General features: G+C 35.3%; 1 protein-coding gene across 2 annotated transcripts; it reads right to left on the reverse strand.

The window, feature by feature from the left end:
* Window positions 1–2,672: 2,672 nt before the first annotated feature.
* GLY3 (glyoxalase II 3) lies at window positions 2,673–13,928 on the reverse strand. Of its 2 annotated transcripts, none has more exons than XM_088516927.1 (10): window positions 13,520–13,928; window positions 9,900–10,028; window positions 9,668–9,775; window positions 6,441–6,575; window positions 6,207–6,248; window positions 6,070–6,129; window positions 5,930–5,983; window positions 5,649–5,673; window positions 5,369–5,485; window positions 2,673–3,149 (listed from the first exon to the last, which is right to left on the reverse strand). In XM_088516927.1, the coding sequence occupies exons 1-9, from the start codon at window positions 13,736–13,738 to the stop codon at window positions 5,379–5,381; spliced, it is 879 nt and encodes a 292-aa protein (XP_088373053.1). In that variant the 5' UTR covers window positions 13,739–13,928; the 3' UTR covers window positions 2,673–3,149; window positions 5,369–5,378. The 2 variants fall into 2 exon arrangements, with proteins under 2 accessions (XP_088373053.1, XP_088373052.1); XM_088516926.1 differs by having other exon boundaries at window positions 2,673–3,154.
* Window positions 13,929–19,837: the final 5,909 nt, after the last annotated feature.

Genomic DNA, 19,837 nt, shown 5'->3' on the forward strand with positions numbered 1-19,837 from the left:
TTATTGTATGTCGCACGTTGTCTCTTTGTTCCATATGTATGTTCCCAAACAATTTTGGATTGATGTTGTTCTCACTGCTTGTTATTTCATTAATAGGATGCCCTCCACGGTCTTAAAAGATGCCTCTCCGCATTCTCTTTTATATCCTTCTTCATCACCGTTCCCATTGGCAGTGAAGGTTTTTGGGTGTGTTTGCTATGTTCATAATTTGGGTCCTGGTTTTGATAATCTTGACCCTTGTGCTACTAAATGTGTCTTTCTTGGGTATTCCACAACCTAAATGGGCTACCATTGCTATAGTCTGGTCCTTCGACACTACTTCACTTGCACTGATGTTACCTTTGATGAGTCTCTCCCCTATTTTCCTACTATTACTTCTTTGAATGACTCTTCCCTTGAACTTGGTGTCGCGTCTCTTCCGCTTCCTATCCCCCTTCTCTCTGAGCCTTACTCTACTTCTCCTCCTATCCTTTGCCTCCCCACTCTTCTGCTCTACTCTAGGTTTATCAACGTCGGCCTCGACCATCTGCTCGTGCTCCACCACCATCATCCTTATCATCTCCAGATCTGGTGCCCCCACCTCCATCTGACCACTTGCCTATTGCCCTACAAAAAGGTAAACGTTCTTGCACTGCCCAACATCCTATCAGTCAGTTTGTATCCGCTAGTTCTTTATCTCTTACACTTTCTTGTTTTGTTTCCTATCTCTCTAGTATTTCCATTCCTAAGACAATGTAGGCTGCATTATTTGACTCTGGTAGGAGGCAAGTTATGGAATTGAAAATGAAGGCCTTGCATCATAATGGGACGTGAGAGCTAGTTCCCTTACCACATAATAAGAAGACGGTTGGTTGCAAATGGGTCTACACAATTAAGTTTCATCTTGATGGTTTTGTTGAACGGTTGAAAGCTCGGTCGGTTTCTAAGGGTTATACGCAAACATATGGTATTGCTTACGATGACAACTTTTTCTCCAGTAGCTAAGAAGAAATTTGTTTGTGTTCTTATTTCCTTGGCTACTAATCTCGATTGGTCGTTGTTTGTATTAGACGTCAAAAATGTCTTTTTACATGGAGACTTGTGTGAGGAAGTTTATATGGAGCAACTACCTGGGTTTGTTGCTCAGGGGGAATCTCAGGGTTGTGTTTGTAAATTAAGAAAGGCATTGTATGGTCTCAAACAATCTCTGCGGACATGGTTTGGAAACTTTTCTGAAGCAGTATTAAAGTTTGGTCTTCAGAGATGTTAGATGGATCATTCAGTATTTCACTTACATACTAATGCAGGTTATATCCTTCTTGTGGTATATGTAGACGATATTGTTATTACTGGAGATGATTTAGGAGGCATTGCCCGATTAAAGCAATTTCTACAAGAATAATTTCATACAAAGGATTTGGGCAAACTTTGATATTTTCTAGGTATTCAAGTTGCTAGAAGTCGAAGAGGTATCGACTTATCTCAAAGAAAGTATGCACTTGATTTATTAGAAGAAACAAGTCTTTTGGGCTCTCGACTTATTGATATTGCGATGGATCCAAATAAGAAATTATTGAAGGATGAAGGTGAATTATTTGAAGATCTTGGCAGGTACCGTCGTCTAGTTGGGAAGTTGAACTATCTTACTATCATCAGGGTGGATATTTCATATGCAGTTCGTGTTGTCAGTCAGTTCTTAGAGGCTGCTTGGGTTTCACATTGGGAAACTGTTACTCGCATTATTCGGTATTTGAAGAGACAACCTGGTCTAGGGATATTGTATAGACTAAATGAACATCTTAGGGTCGAAGGTTTTACTGATGCAGATTGGGCAGGTTCTCCTTCAGATAGACTACTACAGGGTATTGCACATTTTTTGGCGGTAATCTTGTAACTTGGAAGAGTAAGAAACAAACAATTGTGGCACAATCTAGTGCTGAAGTAGAGTACAGGGCAATGACTCATACAACTACTAAGTTGACATGGTTACAGCATTTTCTTCATGAGATTGGTTTCTCAGCTCCTATTCCTATCCCTTTATTTTGTGATAACCAGGCTGCTATACATATTGCATCTAACCCAGTGTTTCATGAGAGGACTAAATATATTGAAGTTGATTGTCATTATGTCCGAGACAAAATACTCGATGGAGATATATCTACAGCATTCGTGAAGTCTGGAGATCAGTTAGCTGATATGTTTACAAAATCGTTATATCGTAACTGGTTAGAATTTATTTGTTCCAAGCTGGGTCTATATGATATAGATGCTCCAGCTTGAGGGGAAGTGTTAGAAGAATGTATTAAGGGTTTGAAGGTATTTTAATCATTGTCATATTTCTTTAAGCTTATATAATAATATGTTTAAGGTTGGCTACGTAACATGGAACAAGCCTCCTCTTTTCTCTAAACGTTCTTCATGCAAACCTCTCAACAGAAACTAAACCACCATTACTTTCAACGCGGCCACCGGAGAAGTTACCAACCACCACAAAAATTACCGAATACACCAATCGGAAACCCAGATTCATTCTGTTAAAAAGGGGAAACACCCAAAACCAACAACCACGATCACTACTTTTCTGGCTACACCAAACCCAATGACGATAGAACCAATCACAACAATGACGGTGACATCACCCTAAACCCTAAAATGACCCAAAAAAAATCAAACCCTAAGCTCTGATACCATCATTAATTATAAGGAAGAATTCTTATTATTTCTCAATACACATATGATACATCAAAGGGTGTTTATATAGAGAAACAACACACTAATATGGAATTACAATAAATGAGAACATACATGGAAAGGAAACCAAATCATACTAGCTACAACAGACATTCCATTTTATTCCAATGTGTAAATGACAATGAAAAGCCTCAGTAAATTGTAATGTCACTTACATTACCCCTACGAGGATTACTTCTCACATCACTTGTCTTGAATCTAATCCTCTTTCTTCCTTTCTTCTTTTCAGATACCAAACCTTTTCTTTCTTTTTTTTCTTTTTTTTTAACACTCGTGAGCAAGATTACAATAGAGAACCGTCCTTATGTTGAATTCTTAATACATATAAGAAATGAGCCTTCCTGGTCTGTTGAATCCAAAGCCCTATGAATATTGTAATTTTAGGCTGAGCGGATCCTTTGCTCCAAACAAGCTCGAATCTTCTCTGCACATAAAGATCACAGCAATTAGATAAAATTGGGACAATGTCTAATACATAATAATAGCAAAAGTCACTGATTTCGAGCTTTTAATAGCATAACTAAACTAACGCGAACAAAAATGACATAACCAATGTTCAGGAAGAAAACGAAGCAGGTGAAAGTTGTGAAGTGATTGAAATACACTTCTAAACTTGCTTAAGACAACCAATTGTTCTGTCAAAGGAAATCTTCTAGAGTACATTCCTAAACAATGCTTTTAAACTGGCTCAAATAGCCAAATTCACAAACTAAAGCGTATGACAATTTTCCCAGTCGAAGAACAAATTATACATGCACAAAAAGAGACCATTTGTTTCAAGTGACAAGGGTGAAATAGTACACCCAAAAGAAAAGTGTGTTGAAAGGAGTAAACTAATTATTGAGAGTCGAACCCATGGCTCTTTACAAATGGAGACCATGGCATGTAGAAGCCTATTAATCTAGCCGGCCAGAACATGGCTTCCATAGGAGTTGGTTCACTACTGTCTTTTTTGGAATAAGATCACCAATACAGTTTCCAGTGCACTTTTTTTAAAGGGGAATTTTTTACGTCATAAATGGTAAAATGAACAATCCCATACAATCACATAAATCAACTTAACTAAGTCTCAAATCTAATAAAATTGAGATCAGTCATGAACCCTCATAGACTAACCTGCGTATCAAACAGCAATCCATACTTGCATCTATAAAGCCAACATTAGTAAACAGAAATTCATTTCTGACAACAAAGTGGCAGGATGAGGCCGCTATATGACTGCATGGAGAAAAGCTTCCTATAGAAAAGTCCTTACTAAATGCTCATGAAGTAAATTTCACTTTGTGCATTATTAAGTTATTGTTGGGCCCTGCCTATTAAATTTTAATTATGTCTGCTAAAAGGAAAGATTTTCTGCAGAAAATGCTCTTCAAGTCATCTATTAGCTGTTTGTGCATTTCATAAATTTGATTTTGCTTTTTATTAAGAAGCTTTCATAAAGCAGCAGAGTTTAATTGAAGGGCCTAAACATCAACACTGCGAGGCAACATGCTAAGCAAACAATTTACGTTATAGGAGGTCTGCTTCATGATTTCCTATCACTTTCAAAAGATTTTATAATATGACCATTCATCTAAAAAAAGGAGAAAAAAAAGATTTTCTAACATGACGATGAATTCAATATGAATCACTCCTAAACCTAGCAGTGGGCGTCCATATAATCAAAAGATGAAGCTTTTCTGCGGTGAACCCAAAAGCAAGTATGTAACTTCAATTTTGCAGATAGAAATAAATTTTTACTAAAAGCAGTAGCTTTTCTTCACAGAATAGAAGACATTACATAGAAAACAAAAATCACTAAGCTGGAAAAATAACAGGCATTTTTGCCAAAAACAAGGCTGCCCTTTTAGCCAACAAATCAGATGACCAAGACATTCCCTGCAGGCAAAAAGATCTTTCAACCACCTGATTAAAAGATGTTGAAGAGTCACTTTCACAAATAAGCATGATCAATCAGCTTCTCATCCCCCTTAATAATACCTGGTAATAGAGCTAAAGTTTCAGCAATCAAGGTGTACCCTTGTGATATCTACAAATGCTACCCACTTCATCAGCCATAGCTCAACTGCAGAATGTGTGCCTGCTTCCAAAGCCCAGGTCTTATATTAAGCTTGTGGGCCCCAAGCAAAAGAAGAAAGTCATGTTCACTTTTAAGTCTCGTATTAGGATTTCTACATTTAACTTTGTTTCCAAATTATTGGAACTTCTTGAGTTGTTAGAGTGTACTTCGCCACATTGCAGCTGTACCGCAATGTTCATGTTATTGCAGCAGAGCACTCCTAAGAAGTAATTGGTACTTCTGAGTTCTTTACTTAAATTCAAGTGAAAAGATTGGATAACTTCTTTCAAGGGTTAATATTCATTATCTTTAGCACTTCTAATCTAGGAAAATAATCTTATGAGAAAGCTGAAATTCAATAAAGTAGCAAGATTGAAACTTTTTTTGAATGGGACAGCTGCCTAGTTTTTTCCTTTATTCTCCTCCCTTTCATTGTCCTCTTTCCTGATCAACAACGATTCTCCTTATTGTTATTATCAGATAAATCTCTGCAACTATACAATGTGTTATTGGTTTGGACACACAAATAAGCTACTAAAACAACCCCCTCAACTTGAATTCCACCCCCCAAAACCATACCTTACTACATCTAGTTTGAAGTTGCTTCAACAGGCTTCGCAGAGATATCTTGCAAACCACAAACCATATTTGCAGGGACAGCAATGTCAATCATTTTTGGGTAGGACAGGTTAAGATCTGTAAAACAATTAATTTATTACTTATCCAAAAAAAAAAAAAAAAAAAGATCTGTAAAACAATTAATGAGAATTAAGCACACTCTAAATGGCTATACGTGACATATGAAATTTGTGTTCAATGGAAAATTTGTACTCAACACAAATGTGCCTATACAACTTACTTTCCATAATATTTTTGAAGGATTCCTGCAAAGAGTTAAGATTGAAACAATTAAAGATATGAGGGAGAAGTGGTATTGACAAAAGGCAAGACAAAATGCTAGTGGTGAAATTCATAAAAACTATTATAGGAGCAAATGTAGTGAATAATATGCTAAAGTTCTATAGATAATGGGAAAAGAACCCTAGCTATTTGGTAATAACCATATTTGACTAGTGACATTTTGTAAGAAAAATCAATCACAGAAGTGCAAGAAAATGACATTTAGGCCAAAAGAATCACCTCATCTTTTGTGAGCCTAGGATTATAAAGCATCTCCTCCCCTACAGTGCTAACCTGGATGTCAGGCAAAGGTGTGGCATAAGCAGCTGTTTTCAATAAATTACATAGTCCAGATATAAGAGCCAACAGATGATTCGTACAGTTAATCCTTTGTAATCATGGGCAGGATAGATCAGCGTATCCTTGGGCAAAGTGAAAATCTGGATACATAAGAAAAAGATAATAAGTCCCTGCACTATAGTGTTCTGAAGTTCAAAATAGTCACCCATGTCCTTGCCTGTGAATGCACTGACTCGTAGAGTTGTTGTGAACTCCCACCCTGTAAGTAAATCAGTGAGATAGATGCTACTTGATATTTCCCTCAAAATGCCATCTGAGAATGAATTAATATTTTCACAAGCAAGTCGTGATTTTTAATTTTTTATTTATTTCTTTTAATCATGGAAAACATAAGATTTTATTATTGAAAGGGAAGTAATATCAAAAGAGTTCAGAAATTTAGACATTACACCTGAAAATCAGTTCTCCCACATCCACGTATCAGTATGGCATCCCCCGTGAAAGCCATCCTTGGTTGAGGGTGATCAGGCCCCTCTCCAGTAACGTAGGTAACACAACCTAATGTATGGCCAGGAGTAGCTCGAACCTGCAAAAGATTCAAAAATAATTTGTATAATAAATACACTTTTGCTAGAGAGAGAGGCGGGAGGAATCCCAAGCATTTGGTGACGTAAGGAAGAAAAAGGTGTTTTTGGAGGGTATTCGGGATCTCGATATAATTGCTGAGGGTCGTGGTTTAATGGAGGAAGAAAGGAGGAGAAAGGAAGATATGTCTAAGGAGTTGGAGAAAATTATTCTTTTTGACAAAGTGAGTTAGAGACAAAAATCTAGGGCCTTGTGATTGAGGGAGGTAGATAAAAATACAAAAAATAATAAACAGATATAGGGTGGCAAATTCCCATTGAAGAAATAACCAAGTGGACTATTTAGTCATCAACGGTTCCATGTCTTCTAACTCTACTAAGATAAATGAGAATATAGTACAATTCTATAATCAATTGTATTTTGAGCAGTTTACTTGGCAACCAAAGGTGGATGGCCATACATTCCTTTTAATTGATGCAGAAAAGAGTAATGGATTGGAAAGTAATTTTGAGCAAGAAGAAGTGTGGGAGGTGGTGAGGGATTTGAATGGTGACAAGGCACAAGGACCAGATGGTTTTACTATGGCTTTTTTCCAGAGATGTTGGGAGGTAGTGAAAGAGAATGTTGGAAGGTAGTAAAAGAGGACATTATGGCAGTTTTTAAGGAGTTACATAGTCAACGGAAGTTCGTGAAGAATATTAATGCAACCTTTGTTTCTCTTATACCAAAAAAGACACGAGTTGTAGATGTTATGGACTTCCGGCCTACTAGCTTAGTAGGTGGGGTGTGTAAAATTATGTACAATGTGTTAGCAAACAGGCTAAAGTCGATGTTGGGAACTATCATATCTAATACACAAAATGCTTTCATTGGAGGTAGACAAATTTTGGATTCAGTGTTAATTGCCAACGAATGCTTGAATAGTCAAATTAGATCAGGAGAATGCGGAGTTCTGTGCAAGTTGGATTTGGAGAAGGCGTACAATCATATAAATTGCGAATGCTTGCTTTATTTGTTGAAGAGATGTGGATTTGGGGAGAAATTGAGGAATTGGATAGAGCATTGTATTTCTATGGTGCGATTTTCCATTCTTGTGAATGGTACACCATATGCTTTTTTTTTTTTTTTTTAGCTCTCATGGGTTGATGGAACAAGGGGATCCGTTATCACCACAATTGTTCATGGTGGTAATGGAGGCATTGAGTAGGATTAGAGGTATAAACAAGCCAAGCTTAAGCGAGAAGTGCTTGTTTGAGCTCGGCTCATCCGAATTTTTCTTGAGCTCAAGCTTGACACAAGCCTTGTTTTTGTGTTTGAGCTTGGCTAGCCAAAGTGCGATCCCTTTGCGAGCTCGAGCTCGGCTTGAGTTGGATTATTTAAATTTTTTTTATTTAAGTATAAAAATAAAAAAGAAACAAATTAAACTAATTTTATGAATGATAATTTCTCCAAAAACAATTACTACAATTATAATCAACTAAACTTCCAAATCAAATTAATCTGGACATTGAGAACCAGAACTAGATCTAGCAAAAAGACGATACAGCTATCAAGGAAATGAGGTGGATTTGAGAGATCTATACAGTAGGAGGGGAAAGATTATACTTTTGGCACAAGATCTCTCCTCACGTCTTCAAGACGACCCTCTCTCTCCCCGTAACTGCCTCTCCTCACCACACTCCCGTTACGAACATGACCAACATCTTGTCATCTTTGTCTGTGAACATTGTCATGACCACCCCATCCGGTCATGGTGGCTATTGGCAGGACCTAAGTGGGCCGGTTGATGGGCCTGTTTGGCTCGAAACCCATGTGGACCAAGTGAATAAATTGGTCTGACCCGAAAGTGCCTGCTGAAAAATAGTCGCAAAAGGACTGAACTGGATGGAACCATGCCGAAAAAGTCTAAACCAAGTTGAAACCGAACCGAAAGGGCCTGAACCGGGTTAAAAATAGACTGAAAAAGGCCACTTGTGCCCCTTTGCACTTATTTATTGATATTGAAATTACTTATTAAAAAAAGACTAACTTTTAGACCTCTAAGTCAGTTACCGACCTAAGTGATTGAACTCAATATATTGGTCATGGCGGTGTCTTCAAGAGTACGTTTGATAAATCTTCAAACTTCATATGACACAACTCAACAGATATAGACTTAAACATAACTTTTTACTGGTGTTTTGTCAATAGAATATGTCAACACAACTTTGGACCTAACAAATAACCTTTTAATTACCAACTTGCATTGCACCTATTCCGCAAATAGAAATTTCTTGAAGTGGCAAGCTACAAAGACAAGAGTACAAGAGAAAATTTTGAGAACGACCAAACACTTCCACTTCCCTGCCTCTTTCTTATCTATGAATTTTCAAGTATAGTAGGTGTCTACCAAATGTAATAGGATTCATCTACCAAAGGCAAACTGTTTTTGTAGAAATAAATGCTTCACTATTTTAACCTCACCACATTCTTAAATCATCCAAATAGTTAGGTCAAAACACATCAAAACAAGAAACCAATTTAGTGTTCTTGCCCTCACCCATAACAAATCCATCTGATCTCCTGTGCGAGATGTTCATATTTTTTTCCCCTGATAAGTGGAATGATATATTCATAGATTTATTGTAACTATAAACAAGACATTTACTTGTAGGAAAAAAATAATAATGTGCAAGACATTTATATCATACTGAATTAGAAAAGGAGGATCAGCAATCATGAAGCAGAAACTACTTTGAAATATGAATATTATGTGCAAGATGAACATCGATTAACTTCCTAGTACCTGCAGAAGCACCTAGAAACAAACAAAGCTAATGCCTAGGCTCACCAAGCATATCAAAAGTATGGACCATAAACTATCCAGTCAACCTATCACTATAATGCAATTATTTGATGATTTTCACCAGGAAAAAAAAAAAACAAACAAAAACAAAACAAAACAAAACAAAAAAACAAAAACAAAAACAAACAAACAAAAAAAATAGTACATTAACTTATAAATTTAGGAAACCATTCTTACTACACAACTCAAATAATTTCCATGGTCTTTTGCATGAAATAGTTAAAATTTTCAGGCAACTGCAGCCCTACCTCCAAAAACAGATCACCAAAATAGATTTTATCTCCGGCTTCAATCAGAAGATCAGCTTTTGATTTGCTCGCTTTTGAAATGATAGATTTCAGTCCAGGAACCTTATTCTGCAATAAATAGGAACCACATATGAGAATGCAACAGATTCATTTCTGCCTCTAGCGTGAAAGCAGAGAAAGTTTACAGAAAGGAAATGTAGTAAAGTTCAATACTATGGAAGAAATTCCACACCTTCATTAGGCCACTCCCAGTTACATGGTCAGCGTGGACATGGGTGTTCATAGCATAAATTAGCTTCAGTCCTAGCTCTTTTACAAGGGACAGGTCCCTCTCCACTGTCTTATCAACTGGGTCAATCAACTGCAAAAAGAAAAGAAAAGAAAAAACACAACAAACAAACAAAGAATATTAATAAACCTAGTAAAAGAATAACAACAGCAACAAAACTCGTCACCACAGACTTTTAATTAGACATCAATAATAAAGGTATTGCATAAGCCAGGATGCTAGTCAGCACAAAAGTTAGAAGAAGGAACATACATACCCATCTCATATGATGTTCCCCATTAATGCAAACAATCAGTTGTATTGGTTAAAGTACAAAAGTTCAACTTCTGCCTTTATATTATTTACCTGCTTAATGACTAATGTACTCTAAAGGGCATCAGTCAATGATCAGACCATTTAAAAAGTGTGTACCTACTTTGGCAAGTTCATTAGTGGTTTCTCCAGGAAGAGTTTCTCTGGATCCTAAGAAGTTACTTCAAACTTTTCTATTTTTGAAAACAAAACAAAAAAAGTTCATATAGTAAACGACCAAATTTGAGTTAAAAATGCATTTTAAGTATTGGTAGTACTAGACTGTGTTACTAAAAGTGTGCCTCGGAATGAAGCACGAAGCTCCAGGAGTAAATGCTTCTGACAAACAAAAAACCCTATTTTCTAAAGCGAGCATTTTGGAAAAAATCAAAGAATTAATAAGTACATTTAAAAGAAAAAAAATTGCTGGAAAATATATGAATCAATTAAAATTAATCTTTGGATCATAAAACAATTGAAATTGACTGTGCATTGTACTACACACATACTTATTTCTCATTGTACATCAAAACCCACTGGATCAGATCTAGAAGAAAAAAGAAAAGCTAAAGGGACCACCGTTAGACACTAGATAACTCGCTTGAGTAGAACTTGGTACACAGCTTCCTCTCTCCTTTCTCTCTATTCTTGTACACTTTACTCTTCTTCTATGCCATGCGCTCTATCTCCTGCCCCCCAACCCCCCTCCTCCTCTATTTGTAATCTTTATTCTCTCTCTCTTCTCAGGTTCCATTCCTCTACTTCTACTCCTTACTCAGTTTTTTTTTTCTTCTTTGGTTCTTTCACATTATCTCCCCTCCCCCATTTTTCTGTTCAAGTTAGGGGAACTTGAATACTTCCCCTAACCCCTCCTAATATTCTTCTATAACCCCACCTTATATGACCCTCCAGGCTCGTTATAACACCACCCTACCCATGAACTTTCATATTTAGAGTCTACTACCACTCTCCATCAAGCCTCTCTCAAGCTCATAGCACCAAAACTATTTGCCTAAGTGAGCACGATTTAAACTTAGCAAGTTTCTAACCTCCAACCCTCCCCCAAAGATCAACAAGCAAACCTTGGACCAGCTAACTAAGTAATATTTGAACTCTTCACCTAGCCCACCCCATAGGAATTCACGTTGAAGCTTCTCAATATGGCTTGCACTACCTGCAAAGTAAGGAAAGAGGGACATAAAATACGTAGGTAATTTGGATATGGTGCTCTTGATAAGGGATAATTCTACTACCCTTAGACAAATACATCATTTTCAAACTACCCAATCGATGCTCTATCTTCTCGATAACACCATCCCAAATATGTTTGGCCGTGTAGGAGGCCCCCAACGGAAGACCAAGATACTACAAGGTAAAATACGCAGCCCCACAACCCAAAATCCCAACCAACCCGTCCACATTATCAACATTTCCCACAGGAACCAATTTCAACTTGGCTAAATTAGTCTTCAAACTTGAAACAGCTTCAAAACATAAGAATAAGCTTCAAAACAAAGTATCACCAACAAACAGAAGGTAAGAGATATCAACCCCTATCTCCATTGAAAAGCTAGACAACAAACCACCACTCACTGCAGTAGAAATCATTCTACCCAACACCTGCATCACAATAACAAACATCAAAGGAGACAGAGGGTCCCTTCGTCTCAAGCCATGAGAGCTACTAAAAAAAGCCTACAGTGAGCTATCCAAGAGCACCATTTCTCCCCCAAACTCGCACCTTCTCAACATATACAGCAGAAAATCCCAATTAACATGATTCATATGCTTTTTCTAAGTCCATTTTGCAACTAACATCTAGTTCTCCAGATCTCAATCTACTATTAAGGCACTCATTGGCAATAAGAATAGGATCTACAGTCTACATATCTTGGATGAATGCATTTTGTGAGTTTGAGATAATCTTCTCCAACACCAACTTAAGCATGTTTGCAAAAATCATAGCAATAATTTTGTAAATACTACCCACTAAACTATCAGGCAAAAATCCTTGGGGTCAACAGCCCCTACAATCTTTGGAATGAGGGTGATGAAAGTAGTATTTAGGCTTCTCTCGAACTTTCCACTAGCATGGAAGTCATGAAAGACCTTCATGATGCCCTCTTTAAACACAACCCAACAAGCTTAGAAGAACACCATAGAGTAATTGTCATGGTCCGGCGCATTGTTACCATTTATAGATTTCACAACCTCCCACACCTCCCCTTCCTCAAATTCTCCCACCAACCAACTAGCCTCAGCCTCATCAATAGAATCAAAAGAAAGACCATCCACCACAGGCCTCGAACTAAACTTCTTGGTGCTATTAGAAGTTATTGTACATTATATTGTTAAAAAAATAAAATAAAAAATCATTTGGCATCTTGAGCTTTACTTCAAGTGAGCATGTGTTTGTGCATTGCACCTAGGCTTCAGGAGGCCTTTGCACTTACGCATGTGATGCTTCTTACAAATAATGTTGGTACTAGATCAATAAAAGATGATTATGAGTTTATTTGACCATGCATCCCATTTCAAAACATTGAAGAATTTATATGATGCAGACTCTTTCCATTTTCTCCGTGTATTGATGAGCTGGCTTAAGATTAAGAAAACCAGTTAATCTCACATTACCCATGGACAGTGAATATTGAATATTGTGTCGCATGAGATTTAACTTGGTGGCATATTGTATATATTCTAAGCTGCTATTGCTAAAACTACATCCTACAATCTGCATCACTAGACCCCAAACACGGTACGCCTTTGGATGGGAAACTACCAAAATAATATTAGGGTGTGCATTTAATTGGCCTAAAAGTGTATTTAACACTCAAAAAGTCCATTTGAAGAAAAAAAAAAAAATTTTGATAAAAAAATTGAAAGCGCTTTTAAGGTTCAGAAAGCCTAAAAATGACCAAAACGCACTTTGACAAAAAGAAGCTTTGCAAAAAACTTTTTTTCCTTTTTATTTAAAAGCTCTATTTCTTAAACACAATCATGAATTTGGAATACATACCCGATGCGGAGGAAAAAAAAAGACGGCCACAGCATTGCAAAATAAAAATAGCAGAATATGATCACAAAACAAAACAAACACTACTTTTAAGCGGTTTACCAATTATACATTACATATTTATCCATTTTTCAAGTATGACTGAGCTATCTAAACCCACCCAGGTCCAATTTCCTTTTAAATTCTTAAGTTTTAAGAATTGTATTAATCCATAAAGATTGTAAAAAAAATTAAAAAATTAAAAAATTTAACAAACCAGAGCGGGCTTGTCAGGGTGAGACGCATCGGCAAGCAAGTAGGTGTAGGTAGAAGACTCCTTCTCGAAGAGCTGGCGGAAGAGGAGCTTGTTGGAGGTGGGCTGAGACGACGTCGTGAAAGATGCGGATGCCATGGCTTGGGGCGTGAGCTTGGTGCGAAGATTGAAGAGAGCGGAAGGAAGAGAGACGCGAACGCGAAGGAGATTGATCCGAAGCATTTCTCGTCTCCTTTTTTAAACAATGACTTCACCTTTGCCCGGCCGATTAAACCAATCTCTTTACTCATCCCACTGCTCTCGGGGTTGTGTTTATTTTATTTATTTGTTTCCAATGGGCGAGATGAGTGGAGTGGCAGTTTATGGGCGTCATGGCCAGTTGTTGGACTCCTCGTCGGTTTCCCCTAGGATTTGTGGGCGCTTTCAATGTGGCAATGACAAATACATATGCGTTTCTGTCTTTTTCCTTTACCAGTGTGCGCGTATACGACAAAGCGAGACCGTTTGCATAAAGGAGTCTAAAGTGGGTGAAGATAAATAGCACGCCCGCGTGCTAATTTTTTTTTTTTTTTTTTTTTTTTATTAAAATATTAAAAAAAAAAATTATGTCTGGCGTGCTTTAAATTACGGCTCGTCTAAAGTCGCACACTTTTATTTTTGGATAGTTGAGGGCTTAAAAGTATTTTTAACACTCAAATAATTTGTTTTTAAGAAAAAAATATTCATTTGCTAAAAAAATTAAAAGCACTTTTAAAGGTCTAGAAAGCTTAAAAACGACCGCGCTTTTGGCAAAAGCTTAAAAATAAAGCTTTTGACTTTTGCCAAAAAGTATTTTTGACTTAAAAATTCTATTTCTCAAACGCAATTTTAAACATACCCTTACTTTTAGAGCATGATTGGAATTACCCCGAGAGTTTTAGAGTCAAAAATAATTTTTTTAGAAAAAAGCTTTAATTTTAAGCTTTTTTTTAAAGTGTGTTTTGGTTTGCATAGAGGAGTCTAAAGGCACACTCTTTTATTCTTACTTTTACAGCATGATTGGGATTACCCCGAAGAGTTTTAAAGTCAAAAATAATTTTTTAGAAAAAAAAAAAAAGCTTTAATTTTAAGCTTTTTTTTAAAGTGTGTTTTGGTTATTTAAAAAAAAAAAAAAAAAATCAAAGAAGTACTTTTGAAATTTTTTTTACCAAACATTCTATCTTTTATTTGGCACAGTTTTTTACGTACTAAAAGTATTTTTAAGCTCTCAGATGCAATTCCAAACAGGTTCTTAGAGCATGTTTATGATTGCGTTTGACAAATAAAGTTTTAAGTGCTTTTTGGCAAAAGTTTCATTTTTAAACTTTTGCCAAACACGTTTTGGCCATTTTTAGGACCCTAAAAAACGCTTTCAATTTTTTTTACCAAACGGGTATTTTTTTTTTTCTCAAACGGACTTTTTGAATGTTAAACGCACTTTTAAGCCCCTCAAATATGCCCTTGGAATAAAAATGTCAAATAAGTACTTTAATTTTTTTTTTTACAAAATATGCTAGCTTTTCGTTTGGCACAGTTTTTTAGGTATTAAAAGTATTTTTTACCCTTACTTAACACAATCTCAAACAGGCTTTTACACTCTTTAGTGTGACTTTTAAAATTATTATTGAATTAAAAATCAATAGTATTTCATTTCACGGGAGTTGGGACTTTTAAAATAAGGGAAAATGTATAATAATTCCCTGAGTCAACCCTCCAAAATTTAAATCTCCTTAGTTTTTTTTTTTTTTTTCGAAAATTTACACCATTGGTTAATCAAAATTACAATAAAATCCTTGCCGTCTATTTTTTTAACAACCGTTAAATATACAAAAACGAGCCGTTTTTTAAGTGGGCCACGTCAGATATTTTTGATCCTACGTGTCCACTTTTGACACGTAAGATCAAAACACACTATTTTGAACCTAAAACAGTGTGTTTTGGTAAAACCTGGGGTGTTATTTCCTCAACCCCAATCGTGCGACACATGACACACACAAAGCCAATATTCCTCGTCGAACAACCCCAGATTCCCGACGCACCAAGGTTCCCCCGCCCCCGGGACGTACTCACCGGCGAACCCACCGGCGCAATAGAACCAACCGTGAAACTCAGTCCAACGTCAGATCTCCAACTAGGGTTCTGTGAATTTCAAATTTTTTTATTCAAAAAATTTGGGTTTCGGCTAGAAGTATTTCCTGTAATTTTTTGTGGGTTTTGTTGGATCAAACAAATGAAAGCATTTTCTTGTAGTTTTATGAAGTTTTTTTTTTAGTATTGGAACCTTAATGTCGAAACCCCCATCCCCAAGCATTTTTGTCGAACACGCATTTATATATTTTATTGGGCTAATGTGTTGGATTTATATACTTCATTGTTATGTTATATATACTTTAGTGTTATGGATTGGTAGTGGTTGTCGGCATGGAATATTTTGCTTGTGGCCCTAGAACTTTTTGGTTGTGGTCCCATATTGGTTGTTGTCCATTATTAATTGTGAACTTTTACATTGACAGTAGCTTTGTCCATAATAGGCAGATGTGTTGGATTTTTTTTTTTTTTTTTTTTTTGTCGTGGCTTAGTGGCTTTGTCCATAATTTTGGTTGTGGTCCCATATTGTTTTGTCGTGTTTTGTCCTTTGACAATTTGTTGTGTTAATATATTAAAAGAGGCCTAAGAATTAATCCCTATTTACTAGAAATATATATATTTTTGTCCAATCGCCTTGATGTTAATATGTTATCCACTTTTATTTTTCTTGGGGCCCAAGATGATTCAAGCATAACAAACAAACAAGAAAGAAAGAAAGAAAGATAATGTGACTCATGTGAATTGTACACCTTTTTTATAAATGGTTATAAAAGAAGAGTTAGACTATGTGATAATTTTGTGTGTGTTTGGAAAAGAGTTTTGAGAGGCAAAATGAAGAAGGAATTGATTAATGTGATATAGAGGTAAAGAAGTTTTGAATTTTTTTTAGAGAAAAGTGAAGAAAGTTGTTTAGTAATGTGAAGAAAGGGGTTTGACTCTTTTTTAGAGGGGAGGGGAAATGGTTACCAAACATAGGCTTTATTATGTTTTTTTTTTAAATGCTACTTTTTGGGTTTGATTGTGACCATTTGTAAATTTTGCATACAAAAGTGATGAACTATTTTATTCCATAAAAAACGAAAATGAATGTAAAATATGTATATAATAGTGAGGAACTATTTTATTCGATGAAAAATGGAAATGAACAGGTTTTAATTGGTTATAGATGAAAACTAAAGAAAGTAAATAAAATAGTATAGATAGTTTATATATTAGAAAATGAAAGAAGAATCGTAGTTTATATATTGTTTTTCTTCCTTGTTATTTTTTGTTTAATTTTTAAATAATCTTGTATTAAACAACCTTATACACTCGAAGAGAGAAACATAAGGATATTTTGGGAAGAATTAATAATTCCTATAGGATGCCTAGGTGTAAACCAAATATGAGAATCTTATATTCCAGCGAATCCTATTAGATTCCTAATCATTCCTAAATGTGAGAATAGTTCCATTCCTGGGAATGTAGATTTCGGGGGAAATGTTACATTTTGCGAACCTAACACCATGTTAATTTATGTTGGTTTTGATCCACATATTTCAAATGGTAAATTGCAGCTTTAAACTCAGATTTAAAGATATATATGATGAAGTTCAACATAAAATTTTGGATTAGTTTTTCATAATGACAAAAACGCTTATGGCCTGCTTTCTAATCAAATATAAGTTTCTAGAACTCTACATAAATGTACATTTAGAAACAACAAAGTGCTTGGAATTTGGAAGCCTCAAGCTTTATTTATATGCTTGCCTGAAATTGAGTGCAATGAAACCTCTTTTAGTTTGTACTTCCATTTGCTTATAAAATGTTCCTTCTCCATTGTATAAATGGTTATACAAGAAGAGTTAGACTATGTGATAATTTTTTGTGTGTTTGGGAAAGAGTTTTGAGATGAGAAATGAGGAAGGAATTGATTAATGTGATATAGAGGTAAAGAAGTTTTGAATTTTTTTGAGAGAAAAGTGAAGAAACTCTGGTAATGTGAAGAAAGGGATAATGTGACTCATGTAAATTGTACACCTTTTTATACTCGGTGGTTTCTGTCACTGAAGATAATTGTTGCTTTGAATATCAGTGGTAGCTTTTATAAGATTTGCAAATGCGTAATGCTAGAGCCTAGAGTGCTTTTGGATGACACGTGTTGCTTAAATATTGAATAATGATTGGATTAATATTCTTTCCTTTTCAATTTGGTGCAACAAAAAAAATTCAGTTTCTTGTATTTCTTATCATATTGTATAGTAAGTTTTGAGCACTAAATTTGCAACTCATCCCCATAATTCAATTTGTTGTATGTTGTCGGATTTGTTGGTTTTACGGGTGAAAGGCTTGAGATTCCAAATACTGTAAATAGTAGGGGTGGCAAAATGGATACCTGACACGACCCGCGGATACCCGTTACACGATTAGCCTATATACAGACACGACCCGTTTAGCTAAACGGGTAATCGGGTTTGACACGATTATGACACGAAAATAGCCGGGTAACCCGACACGACCCGTTTTACTCGTTTAAAATAACCAGGTCTAATCGGGTAGACACGACCCAACACGACCCGATTACCCTAAACTATAAAATTAAAAATAAAATAAAATAAAATTCGAAATTGTAATAATAATACTAATACATCTATATAGTCAATGCAAAAAATTGAGTTCCAAGAGATTAAAGGCTTTAATAAAGGATAAGAAAAAAAAAAAAAATTGGAAACTGACCGTAATTGACAAATTCAAATTGTACTCCAAAAGAAATTACTAAACTCATAATTTCACCTAAACTTAAAAGTTAAAAGTTAAAATAAGTAAGTTCATTTATTAAAATAATCCACTTATTATTTAGTATGTAATACAGCCAAGGATAGCGAACTTTAAGCAAAAGCATGAATCTATATAACTATAGACATGGTAAATCTACAACTAAGTATGTAATACAGTAACAGTAGCTCAAAATGAGAATTAGTTTAAAACCTTTTTTATATGAGAATCAATCATTAATGTCTGACAATTCTTAACAAGAATTTATTATTCCTCAATTTATTATCAACTTCTCTATATTTCTTTACATCCTTCTTCCTGTAAGAAACTTGAAATCTGGTATTAAGGAATAGCAATAAGCATTAAGACTGGAGACTGTGTTCATCCAGAATACTTGACAAGAGCCTACAAAAATATGTTACACCTTTAGGAAATTGGTTCAATTTTAAGAACGAGACAGATTCAAATCTAAACCAGTAGGCGAAATGGCCATAATAGCCAATTCTTGCCAAAAAATATAAGGAAAAATATTGATTATTGAAGAGGTCCCTAAGATTTAACCTTTTTATCAAAACAGTCCCTAATGTTTAAAATTAAACAAATCACTCTTTAAGACATGCTCTGCTATCAAATTGCTCCCATCATACATTTTTAGTCATCAATACCTCATAAAGCATAAAGTCTAAGTAAGGACAAAACAAAAATTTCTATTTGAAAATGATCAAAATATGAATGAGATTGATGGGTAAAATAAAATGTGTCAACATTTCCATCATAGCAATAAAGAAAAAGATAATAATAATAATAAATAAAAAAAAGCTAACCAAAACAAAATAATAAATAAAAAAATAAAAATAAAAAACTCAAAACTACATCAACATTAGATTCATAATTGCTTGCAAAATACAAATTAGGTTCCCATGGGCCAATGTCTATTATGCCACTCCACTTGAAGTCTTGAAGGATCCATGAAGGCATCCATGATTCACCCATATAATCAAAGTCCAAAGATATAAAATATAAAACACTACAAATATGATTAGTTTAAGAAATATTAATAGATTGTGCTCCAGATGAATCTGGAATGTCACAGGAAATTGTCAAAACATCATCTTCTTTGCCATCCAAGTCCAACTTCATTCATGTGAGTTCTATATCAAAAAATAAGAAGAATTAGTGTTATTTTATTATAGTGTAGTAAAAAAATAATACACGTAAACGAAAAAATTAAATATGGAAATAACTAATATTACCTTCATCTCCATATAACCAATCTTTAGTGCAAACTAATGCCTCAGCAATATCAGGCTTGAGTAAGCTTCTATATTGATCAATCACACGTCCACCAATGCTAAAAGTGGATTCCGAAGCAACAGTAGAAACAGGAATACTCAAAACATCACGAGCCATAGCAGCGACTTCAGGATAGCGAAATTGATTTCATTTCCAAAATGAAAGGAT

Source organism: Corylus avellana, chromosome 5, assembly GCF_965113065.1.
Source record: "Corylus avellana chromosome 5, dhCorAvel1.hap1.2, whole genome shotgun sequence".
Lineage (NCBI taxonomy): Eukaryota > Viridiplantae > Streptophyta > Magnoliopsida > Fagales > Betulaceae > Corylus > Corylus avellana.